The following is a 12,667-nucleotide window of genomic DNA, read 5'->3' on the forward strand; positions in this document are numbered from 1 at the left end:
TTTTTTATTTTTTTTTTTTTTTTTTTTTTTTTTTTTTTTTTTTTGGTTTTTTTGAGACAGGGTCTCACTATGTAGTTGAGACTGACCTGGAACTTACTCTGTAGCCCAGGTCGATCTCGAACTCACAGTGATCCTCTTGCCTCAGCCTCCCGAGTGTTGGGATTGCAGGTGTGCGCCACCACACCCGGCTCTAAATTTCCTTTTTTGTGTGTGTTTTAAAAATTTTATTGATATAATTTAGATATACATAGTGATAACTTGCATCACAGGGAACCTGTACATAAAATGTCATGCTGCTTTTTTTCCCATTCCCTTCCTTTCTTTTCAACTTCTCTTCCCCTTTGAATAAATAAAAATTTTATTTCCATTTTTTTCTTGTATTCTTTTTTCTGTCCCTTCTTTCCTTTACCCTCCCCCCTCCCTTGTTCCCCTTCCCATTTGAAAATTTTCTTCCTATTTCCCAATATCTGTTATACACTTTTGGTCCTTATTTACACTTTTGGTTTCTCACACCAGAGAAATAATTCAGTATTTAAGCATGAAACGTGTGTCCGATTTATTTTGCTTAATAGTATGCATCCATTTAGCTACAAATGTCTCAAGCTTGTCCTTCTTTATGGCGGAGTCATACTCCATTGTATTAAAAAAATCCACATCTTTATCCATTCATCAGTTAATGGGTATTTTGGCTGTTTCAAAGATGTAGTTGTTGGCCGGGCGTGGTGGCACATGCCTGTAATCCCAGCACTCGGGAGGCTGAGGCAGGAGGATTGCTGTGAGTTTGAGACCAGTCTGGGTTACATAGTGAGTTCCACGGCAGTCTGAACTACACAGTGAGACTCTGTCTCAAAAAAAAAAAAAAAAGATGTAGCTGTTATAAACTGTGCTGCTATAAACATGGGTGTGCATATATCACTGTGGTATGATGCCTTTTTTTTTTTTTTTTTTTTTTTTTGGTACCAGGGATTGAACTTGGGTCCTTGCACTTCAAGGCAGGTGGCAGAACCACTGAGCTAAATCCCTGGCCTTCATATAATGCTTTTAATTCTTTCTTCTCTGTAGGCTTTGATGGATTCCAACCTTCCAAGGCTCCAGTTAGAACTTTACAAGGAAATTAAGAAGGTAGGCCTTTACTTTCCATTGCATTGTAATGAGCTGTGTATGGGAAGCTATCTTTTAGTTAAACAGTAAAACTATGTGTGAGAAGGAAGTGGTTTTGTAACGAAGACTTTGTTGTTTTACTTTGCTTCGAGGTTTTTTCCTTAGATGAGATGGAAGTTAAAAATGGCAACTTAATTTTTTTTATAACTGTATAATTGAAGCCCACTGGACCTTAAAAATCTCTGAGGTAGTTCCCAGATGTTTCATACATTTAACTAGCTTTTTCTCTAAGAACCAAAAATAACAGTAAGAGAATGTTTTGTTTCCCTGCAACCTTTTGATGACAGTCACATTTGCTCTTTTTTTTTCTTAATCACATTTGTTCTTAATGTGACACTTTGCTGATTAAACCCTCTCAGAATGGCGCCCCTCGGAGCTTGCGGGCCGCCCTGTGGAGGTTTGCTGAACTGGCTCACCTGGTTCGGCCTCAGAAGTGCAGGTAAGTTGTCCCTTGGGGCCATTTTATCATTATTTTTGGTGAGTGGCCCCTCCTGGTGATCCTTTCCATCTCAGTTCCTGTCCCTTCTTCACATCTTCCCATCCTGCTGCCTAACTGCAGCTGCCTCTGCCGGCTTATATTTCCTTCCTAGTACCAGCCCTATTGGGAGTATTCTCATGTACTTCATTCGTGTGCTTATTTGCTTTCTGTCCCAACCTCCCCTGGGAGACTAATGGATGTGGAGCTCAGAGTATCAGGGGCCTTGCTGTCTTGTTCTCTGCTGCAGACCCAACTAATCAGCAGCCTTATCACCACCAGTTCTAGGAGTTACAGAAAAACAGACATTGTCTATTACACTGGTTGAAAATATGAACGTTGAATTGTGCATAAAGTTTTGACTAGTTGAAACTGTTTGTAGTGGATTAAAAAAATAATGCAGGACTGTAGTTTTCATCAGTTCCGTCCTTTTCTCAAACTGGCACAATGTGCCCATGTCCTGGAGATCCTCAGCTCTCTCCTTTAGAAACAAGTAAGTAGAGGGGCCCAAACCCTCAGTGTTAACGTGTAGCTGTGATGTATTACACTGAGGAGTTTGAATAAGCATCTTGTCTGGGTATAGGGTACAATCACTAAGGAAATTTCTTTTTATAAACCCTTTCCTTTTACTCTCCTTGTCACTGCAGACACAGTGTATTGACTCAAATAAGTCAGGTTTCCCTTCTTCCTGATGGCTGGTTCCTATTTCCCCTCAGGCCTCGCAGAAGAATCCCCTCCTTTGAGAGGCCTCTGTCCTGTTTCTAACATATTCCCAGCTACCCCAGGCTTTGTATCGTGAAGTCATCTGTGCTCTCAGTGGCCTTGAGTGCTGCCTGTCTTGATCACCCAGGACAGAGCTGCACCTACCAGGCCAGGGATCACTCATTGCTTCTTCCTTACGTGTCTGTTTCCTCACTAGAGGTCCAGGTTGCAGCTTGAAGGCCTGGATTAGTTTGAACATTTTTTCTAGTTTTCTCTTTTCAAAGGAAAGTTATATTTACTTTAAATTATTTTTTTAAAGTACTGTTTTCTCATATTACCTATGGTTTCCAATTAAAAATGAGAGACTTTTGATACTAATAATTTACTGCAAATAACTTGAGCCCAGTTTAAGAGCCCTCTGTGACTGGAGCGATGGAGGCCAGTTGCCTTCATCTGTGTCTAGTCCTCCTGATCTTCTGGCTGACCACTGTCAGCTTGAAGGGCCATTGTGCTTATATACCTGGCTTTCCCCTATGGAGCTAGAGAATCTGCAAAATGACAAGTGTTCTTTTGCATGCAGGCCTTACCTGGTGAATCTTCTGCCATGCTTGACTCGAACGTGCAAGAGACCTGAGGAATCCGTCCAGGAGACCTTGGCTGCAGCTATTCCCAAAATTATGGCTTCTTTCGGCAATTTTGCAAATGACAATGAAATTAAGGTATGATTGTTGCCTCTGACGAGAGCCACGTGACTAATGCTGTGAACAAATCTTGTGGGCTCAGCCTTCTGGTGACACAGTCACTTGAGAGAGTACTTTTTGCGTTGTATTGTGCTTCTTAATTTAGTCCCGTATCATCTGTGTCACTTTGAGGCAGTTTCTATCCACTTCTGCCTTCCTGTCACCAGGGAACAGTTTAATAGGGAGGTGGTTTAGAGAGTCAGATTCAGACAGCATTTTCTACAGCAGATTGTCTTTGGTGTTTGGGACTGGCCCTTAACCTAGCTGAGGAGAGAAGCTAGTAGGAGAGCTCTCGGGGCTGTGTGGGTATGAATACCCTGTAGTACCATGGCCGTGCAGCAGTTCAGTTGCATCTCAACAGGCCACCTGCAAGGTTGCTTTAGGGTTTTTAAAAAGATGTCCAGAAATTGCAACTCTGTCACCAAGGCTGCAGCTTTCAGAATTCTTGGATTCTTTGTGTTTTGTGGCTCTGGCCTAGGTTCCTGAGAGTGCAATGGTGATAGCCCTCCTTCTGGAGCTAGGTGAATATGGACTGGAAGCCTGTTCTCTTTGCTAGCTCTTTCCCTTTAGGCCAGTTGCCCAGCAGCTCTTAGCTTGTTTCCTTCCTGTTCTTAAGATGGGACATAAGGGTTTCCATAGAGGGCTCTTCCAAATAAATAAGGCAGCTCACATGGGCTGTTCCTAGCTGTATCACCTTGGGTAACCTATTTAGCCCCTCACTTTTTTTTCCTCTGACCTGCAAAGTTTTCTCCTTAATATTGAGGTGATATTAATTTTAGTATATGTGCTGCCGAAGTGAGCACTTAAGGTAATATTAAAACCCAATTTCATGAGGCTTGGGATGGGGAGATCATGACTCTAAAAAACTTTACTGTGGTAACTAAAGTCTCATGCTTGGTGAGTGGGGTCACTGCCGCTCTTAGATTCACTCTACCCTCTGAAGTGGGGTGGTGTCCCTGGGCTTGCTGGACAAAAGAGCTGTGCCTGCTTCACGGTAGGACTGTTGCGAGCAGGTGCCTCTGTGACACCTCTGCCTTTCAGGGACTGGGACCAGACAGATGGTAGGTAGGAATTTTTTTCTTTCAGTCCTTGGGATCAAATCTAGGGGTGCTCTACAACTAAGCCACACCACAGCCCTTTTTGAGACAGTCTCCCTAAGTTGCTCAGACCAGCCTTGAACTTGTGAACCTTCTATCTCAGCCTCATGATCAGCTAAAGTTATGGGCATGTGTCACTGCATGTGGTGAAAAATAGTGAGTTTTTTTTTTTTGGTACCAGGGATTGAACTCAGGACCTCATGCTTGCCAGGCAGGTGCTGTTCCGCTGAGTTATGTCCCCAGCCCCTTTTTTCCCTTTTTTTGTGGTACTGGGGATTGAACTTGGGCTCTGCAGTGAGCTGTATACCCAGCCCTTTTTAAAATTTTAAGACCAAGGTCTTCCTAAGTTCCTAAGTTGTCCAGGTTAGGCTTGAACTTTCAATTCTCCTGTATCAGCCTCTTAGAGTAGATTGTTTTTTAGTAGTTATAGTTCTGATTATTCTTTTTTGCATAGAGTAGCTGCTAATTATTTCCAGAACTTTTGGCATTTGAAAAAGTTTATTTTTCTGCTTCTGTGTCCTTTTATGTTTATTCAAATTTATTATCAGTGAAATTCAGGAGTACTAAAAGCACTATAAACAAAGATAGTAGCCCTTTTCCTCTTCTCCTAATCATTGTCTCATGGGCAGACACAGCTCTTAATGGTTCACATTTATAAGTAACATGCCTGGACTTGTATTTTTTGATTTCTGTATTTTAGACATTTTACAGTGGAAGAGATAGATTTAGCTTTAACCTCCTATCTTTTCACTGTAGCTATATCACCATCCATTGTGCGCTACTCCCACTGCAGCTTCTAGAATTGCTAGAATTCCGGTTGTGCGCCACCCACCATCCCTGCTCATGTAACATTATTCCATGCAAATAAACAGTCATGCTGTTTATACAGGAGTATATCCCTTTGTACAACTGTCCGTTTTCCTAGAGTTAATAATTGCCTCTCACACACTTACTGACACTCCCTGGCTGTCACGTCCTTATCCTATCTAGCAGCTCTGTATGCTGCGTCTGATGCAGTCATCCATGTGGCAGACAGTGGTTTAGTGGAGCCTCCGCTTGGCAGAGTCCTCTGCCCAGAATCCCTCAGCTCTGCCTGTGTGGCTGAGCTGTCCTTGGGTCTGTTGCCTGGTTGGTCCCCAGGGCTAGCCTCTGCTGTCTTCCTGGGACTCTGTTTGTCACTCCCTGTGGGATGCCTGGGTCCTGGAGGCCATGTCTTTTGTCTTATGGAGCACAGTTTCTGGTAGCTTCCTGAGAAGTAATGAATGGGCAGTAAGTCGAGATTTCTGCATTCCTCAGAATGTCTTCATTTCTTCCTTATGCTCAGTTTGGTGTAGTATTTTGGGATGGAAATCATTTTTTCTCTGGAGTGTGTTCTCTGTGCCCTGTTGTTTAGGATCCAGTCTGGATATGGGTAAGTCACATGACCTGGTGCTCTAATCTTCAACCTGGGTCTTGGTAGCTTTTGAATTTGGGAACATACCTTTCAATTCTGTGCATTTTCCAATTTTTTTTTTGATAAGTTCTTTCTTTTCCGTGCTTATTCTTTCTGAAATTAGATGTGGGTCTTCCTGGACTGAGACACATTATTATCGCTCTCTTTTTTTTTTTGCAACAAACTCAGGGATGCTGTATCACTAAGCTTCACCCCTAACTCTTTTTAATTTTTTTTTCCCCATTAATCTTTTTAATTTTTGAGACAGGATCTCATCAAGTTGCTCAGGCTGGCTTTGAACTTGAAATCTTCCTGCCTCAATCTCCCAAGTAGTTGGGATTATAAGTATGTGCTACTGTGTGCACCTGTTATTTTTTCTTTTCTTTCAAAAGAAAAGCCTTTCTGGCAGAATATTAAAAGCTGTTGGAGAAAAGAAACAAATCACCTATAATGGAGAGCCCATCAAGAATCACAGCAGACGTCTGAACACAAATTCTCAAGTCAGAGAGAGCTTGGAGTGAAGTATTTCAAGCTGTAAAGGAAAATAACCTCTAACTCAGATTGATGTACCCTGCAAAACTGTCCTTCAGAATTGATGGAGAAATGAGATACTTCCATGACAAAGAGCACCTGAAGAAATTCATGACCACCAAATGTATTCTAGAAAGACACAATAAGGATTACAATTCCATGAACCCCAAAAGAATGAATCTACCAGGCAAGGCAAGAAATTAAACAGAAAAGGGAAGAAGGAAGCCAACATCAGGAAAATAAGATGACATAAATAAGACAATGTATGTCAGCTGTAACTATCAGTGTTAATGGTCTTGATTCACCAATCAAAAGAAACAGACTGGCAAGCTGGGCATGGTGGTGCATGCCTGTAATCCCAGCACTTGGGAGGCTGAGGCAGGAGGATCGCCCTGAGTTCGAGACCAGCCTGGGATACATAGTGAGTTCCAGGTCAGTTTCAACTACATAGTGAGACTGTCTCAAAAAAACAAAACAAAAAAAAAAAAAGAAAGAAAGAAAGGAAGGAAGGAAGGAAGGAAGGAAGGAAGGAAGGAAGGAAGGAAAGAAAGAAAGAATCAGACTGGCAGAATGGATCAAGAAGAAAGATCCAACGATATGCTGCATAGAAGAAGCACATTAATTGAAAAACAAATTCACAGACTGAAAGTCATGGTATGGAAAACAATATTCCATGAGTCAGGACACAGAAAAAAAGCAGAGGTAGCTACTCTATTTGTAGACAAAGTGTATTTCAAGCCAAGACTGATTAAGAGAGACAAAGAATGTCATTACATCCTGGTAAAGGGAACAGTCGAAGAGGAAGCAATAACAATCCTAAATATGTATTGCACCAAATAGCTGCACACCCAACTATACAAAACAAATATTAATGGACATGAAAAATCATATAAGCACTAATACAGTTGTAATGGGGGACCTCAATACCCCACTGTCACGTATAGACAGATCAACTATACAAAAAATCAACAATGAAATAGTAGAATGGAACCAAACTTTTTTTTTTTTTGGTCCTGGGGATCAAGTTCAGGAACTTGCACTTGCCAAGCAAGCACAGTACCACTGAGCTGCATCCCAGCCCTTGAACCAAACTTTTGAACAAATGGACTTATTGAATGTCTACAGACTGTTCTACCCCACAACATCAGAATACACATTCTTCTCATCTGCTCATGGGACTTTCTCCAAAATAGACCATATACTTACTACCTCATAGAAATGCTTAAGTAAATGCAAAGGAATTGAAATAATCCCATACATACTGTCAGATCATAGTGCAATGATATTGGAAATCAGTGGCAAAAGAAACCACAAGAACTTTACATAAACATATAGAAATTAAATAACACCCTCTTGAACAACCAGTAGGTCACAGATGAAATTAATAATGACAGTGCAATGTACCAGAACTTATGGGATGAGATAAAAGCAGTCCTATGAGGGAAATATATAGTGCTGAATTCCCGTATCAGGAAAACAGAGTAGACTCAAACTACCTAATGTGGAACCCTAAGCTAGAAAAAGAATAGCAAGTCAAGCCCAAAGCTCATATGAGGGAGGAAATTATAAGAATCAGAAATTAAGTTAATTGAGACTAATAAAACAATACAAAGAATCAGTGAATCCAGTTGGTTCTTTGAAACATCAAATAAAATCGACAAAACCCTTAGCTAACCTTATCAAAAAAGGAAGGAAAAGACAAATCCATGCACTTAGGAATGAAAAGGATGACATCACAACAGATCCTGCCTAGATCCAGAAGATTGTTAGTATCTACTTCCAGAGGCTGTCTTCTAAAAAGATGGAAAACACAGAAGAAATGGACATATTACCAGATACATATGAATTAACAAAACTTAAGAAGATACAGAAATTCAAAATAAACAAATATCAGCCAGTGAAATTGAATATGTAATGAAAAAACTACCAAGAAACAGAAGCCCTAGCCCTGATGGATTCACTGCTGAATTCTACAAGAAATTTAGAGAAGACCTAATGCTGCTACTCCTCAAACTCTTCAATGAAATTGAAAGGGAAGTAGTACGTCCAAATTCATTCCTGGAAGTAAGCATTGCCTTGATTCCAGAACCAGAGAAAGATCTAGCCAAAAAGGAGAATTCAGGCTAATCTCCCTAATGAACATAGAAGCAAAAATCCTATAAGATACTGGCAAGCAGAATGCAGCAAATCATCAAGGTTATACACCATGACCAAGTTGGATTCATCCCAGGGATGCAGGAAGGTTCAACATGTGCAAATCAATAAATGTGCTACACTATTTTAACAGAGCCAAGGACAAAAACTATATGATCCTCAGTAGATAAAGGAAAAGCATCTGACAAGGTCCAATACCCATTCATGATAAAAACCCTACAGAAAATTAGTATAGATGGTCTTTATCTTGATCTGATAAAAGCCACCTACAGCAAACCAACAGCTGACATATTAAATTGGACAAAAACTGATTGCATTCATTCTAAAATCAGCAACAAGATAAGGATGTCCACTGTCACCAGTCTTGTTTAATATAGTTCTGGAAACATTAGCCAGAGCAATGAGACGAGAAATAAAAGGAATAAGGATAGGAAAGGAAGAAGTTAAATTATCATTATTTGTGGATGACATAATACTGTACATAGAAGACCCCAAAAACTCGACCAAAAGACTAAGATTTGATAACCAATTTAGTGGCGTAGCTGAATACAAAGTCAGCACTCAAAAATCAATGGCCTTCCTGTACACAAATAATAGACTCATGGAGAGAGAAATTAGAGAAATAATCCCTTGTGTAATAGCATCCAAAAAAATGAAATACCTAGGGGTCAGTTTAAGAAGAAAGTAAAAATCCTCTACATTGAAAACTACGGTTCTCAGAAAAAGTAGATTGAAGAGGATATCAGAAAATGGAAAGATATCCCTTGTTCTTGGATAGGAAGAACCAATATAGTGAGAATGGCCATACTTCCAAAATTATTATACAGAATAAGTTTAATCCCAATCAAAATCCCAACAGCATATCTCACAGAATTAGAAAAAACAATCCTAAATTTAATTTGGAACCAGAAAAAATAGAGAATAACGAAGGTAATTTGGGGCAACAAAGGCAAAGCAGGAGGTATCGCAATCCCTGACTTTAAATTATACTACAAAGCTATGGTGATAAAAAAAAATAGCATGGTACTGACAAAAGAACAGACCTGAGGAACAGACTAGAGGATGCAGAAACAATTCCAGACACACTCAGCCACCTTGTCTTTGACAAAGGAGCCAAACCCCTTCACTGGAAGAAAGATAGCATCTTCAATAAATGATGCTGGAAAAACTGGCATTCCACATGCTGAAGATTGAAACTAGACCCATATCTTTCACCATGCATAACCTAAAATCTGAATAGATCAAAGATCTAAACATTAAAACAAACCCTAAATCTCCTGGAAAAGAAAATAGGTAGAATGCCGAAGGACATAGGAGTAGGCAATGACTTCATGGACAAAATCCAGACCACACAGGAAATACTACAAGGAATCAGCAACTGGGACCTCTTTTAATAAAAAGCTTTTGCACAGCAAGAGAAACCACTAATGGAGTGAAGGAAAAAACCCCACAGAGTGGGAAAAAATTTTTACCGGCTATTCATCAGATAAAGGACTATCATCTAAAAAAAAAAAAACAGATCCCCCAAATTTAAAGACCCAGTGCAAAAATGGGCATCTGAAATATACAAAGAATTAGAAATGGCAAATAAATATATGAAAAGAGTATTCAACATTGCTGGTCATTTGAGAGATGCAAATGAAAACAATACTGAGATTCCACCTCACTCCAGAAAGAATGGCTACTGTCAGGAAGTCAACTAGTAGCAAATGCTGGCGGGGTTGTGTGGAAAAAGGAACCCTTCTCCACTGCTTGTGGGAGTGCAGACTGCTGCAACCATTGTGGAAATCAGTGTGGCGATTTCTCAGAAAACTGAAACTAGAAGTTCCATTTCACCCACCTGTACCTCTTCTTGGTTTCTTCCCAAAAGAATTAAAGCACCATACTACAGTGATATATACACACCCATGTATAGCAGCATAGTTGTAATAGCTAAATCTTGGTAAGAGTCCAAATGCCCATTAACTAGAGACTAGCTAAAGAAGATAAAGTTGGTTTTTTTAAGACAGGGTCTCAGTAGGTAGGTGAGACTGACCTGGAACTCACTATGTAGCCCAGGCTGGTCTCCAACTCACAGCGATCTTCCTGCCTCAGCCTCCCGAGTGCTGGGATTACAGGCTACAGATATGTTCTACCACTCCCGGCTGAAGATAAGGTTTTTTACACAGTGGAGAATTATTCTGCCATAAAGAAGGATGTGCTTCTTTTATAGATATTTATAGCTGAATGGATGCACCTTGAGACCATACTCGTGAGTGAAATCAATTGGAAACATGTTTAAATACCACATTGTTTCTCTGGCGAGAAACCAAAAGTGGAAATAAGGACTGGGATGTATAATGCATGTTGGGAAATGGGAAGAAAGTGATTATATGTGAAGAGGAACATGGCAGGAGGGAGGGAGAAAGGAAGGAACAAGAAACAGTAAAAGTAGAAGGGAAAAATGGAAACAAAGCTTTTTACTTTGTAAAAAGTGGAGGGGGCTTTAGTGGGGGAAGGGTAAAATAAAATAAAAAAAGAAAGAAAAAAGCCCTTCTGTTTGTTTTTTTTGCTGCTGTTTCAGTTCCTTCAGTTCCCAAGAATGCACAGTGTTCCTGATGCATGTGTTCATTGCTCTGTTTCTGAGGGTACTACTGTGACAGCTCATGTGAGAGCTTCTCACCTCTGTCCGATCTCCCCAGCCCGTCTGTGTTCTCCGGGCTGTCTTTGTGCCAGAGACTGCACATGAGTCTTATGAGACCCTGAAGAGCTCCTTGGAGGAGGCCTGCTGCAGGGCTGTGCATGGTGGGCTCTCAGCTGATGGGTGGGAGCCACTTTTCCCCTGCTGCACTGTTAGGTGTCAGTAGCTTTGGGTGCAGCCGTAATCCCTCAGGGAAAATTCCTCACCTTCTGCCTTGAGGCTGTGATGTGCTTGTCCTGGCGCCTGACATTGGAAGAGCCTGCCAGCAGCACTGGTTGGGAGGCATTTCCTGCTCTCCCTATGTGTAAAACTGTAGGATTATCTGTCTTTGTAGGAGAGAGGAAGGAGAGCTGCGGCCTACACTGTGTGGGTCTGGAGCTGCAACAAGGGCTCTGGGTGGTAGCGGTTTTGGCCCACTGCCTTCCACTTTTGCACACGTCGGCTGCCTCAGGAGTTGGGCCCCTCTCGGTGCTGTGGACTGAGTGTGCTTGGTTTTTCGGGAAGCCTTCATACCTTCCCCCATTTCCAGCACAGCTGTGCTTGACCTTCTGGTGGGTCGGGTCAGTTGGGGATCACTTCTTCCTTTCTGCTTTCCAAAGTTGCCTTGGCACTCTTGGTCTGCTGGCATCCCCCGCAGTTCTTTCTGTGCTCATAGGCGTATGCTTTTATAAACCGCTTTGCTTGATTCTTGTGGGGTTCCTGGGTAACAGAGCTTTAGACGGAGTGCAGTGTCTTCTAACCTGTAGTGCAGTTTTGCCCTTAGGATTACCTGCTGTATACTCAGACTCCTAGTTTTTTGTTTGACTTACCCCCACCGAGTATACAAGACAGATGATAAGTGCAGTCTTGCTGAATACTTGCAATGTGAATCCCACCAATCAGCTCACTTGTACCTGAGGTCCCAGGGGCTCCCCTGCAATTACTGTCTCATGCCTCCCCAGAGGTAGGAAGTCTTCTGTCTGCTAAGGACACAGCCTGTTTTCTCCACCTGTTTTTTGTTTTTGTTTTTTGATACAGGGGTTCCAACTTGCACTTTTGAGGCAGGCAGTGAAACCACTGAACTAAATACCTGGCTTTTTTGGTGGGGGGGTACCGGGGATTAAACTCAGGTCTTTGTGCTTGTAAGGCAGGCAGTGGCACCACTGAGCTCAATTCCCTGCCCTAGAGAGCCTGTCTTTAAGCTCTGCACGTGTAGAACCATCCAGCAGGTATTATTTTTGGTGTGGTTTCTTATGCACAACATTAATTGGTGAGAGTCTTCTGCCTTACTGTGTCTTGGTAGTTCAAACAGCTTGCCTAGCTGTGGAGCATTCCACTGAGTGATACACCTTGGTTTATTTCATTTTTACTGGACACTCAGGTCATTTGTAATTTCTGCCTTTTGTGTCCAGTGGCCTTTGGAGCACAAATACCCTACCTGTTTGGGCCCCTGGAGAGGGAGTGCTGGGGTTCGGGGTACATTTCTCATGTCTGGTCACCTCCTATGGGGTTGCATTAGTCGACCCACTGCTAGTGGTTTGTAGTGGATTCCAGGCCTCTGCGTCCTTAACAATACTTGAAATTGTCATTCCTTAGGGTTCTGGCCATTCTAAAGTGTGTTCTGACATCACATTATGGTTCAGTCTGTAAAGTACTCTTGACTAAGTTTCCCTTCTAAAGTACACTTTTTTTTTTTTTTTTTTTTTTTTTTTTTGG

General features: G+C 41.5%; 1 protein-coding gene across 1 annotated transcript in view; it reads left to right on the plus strand.

Annotated features, from left to right (window-relative positions):
• Htt (huntingtin) overlaps positions 1–12,667 on the plus strand; it is a 105,351-nt gene that overhangs the window by 4,088 nt on the left and 88,596 nt on the right. The window contains exons 3-5 of the mRNA XM_019210296.2: positions 1,063–1,122; positions 1,521–1,600; positions 2,919–3,057. Of these exons, the coding sequence (XP_019065841.1) occupies positions 1,063–1,122; positions 1,521–1,600; positions 2,919–3,057 (279 nt within the window). The remainder of the gene's footprint in view (positions 1–1,062; positions 1,123–1,520; positions 1,601–2,918; positions 3,058–12,667) is intronic.

This window comes from Fukomys damarensis, unplaced genomic scaffold, assembly GCF_012274545.1.
Source record: "Fukomys damarensis isolate Sample0158 unplaced genomic scaffold, DMR_v1.0_HiC HiC_scaffold_35, whole genome shotgun sequence".
In the NCBI taxonomy this organism is placed as follows: Eukaryota; Metazoa; Chordata; class Mammalia; order Rodentia; family Bathyergidae; genus Fukomys; species Fukomys damarensis.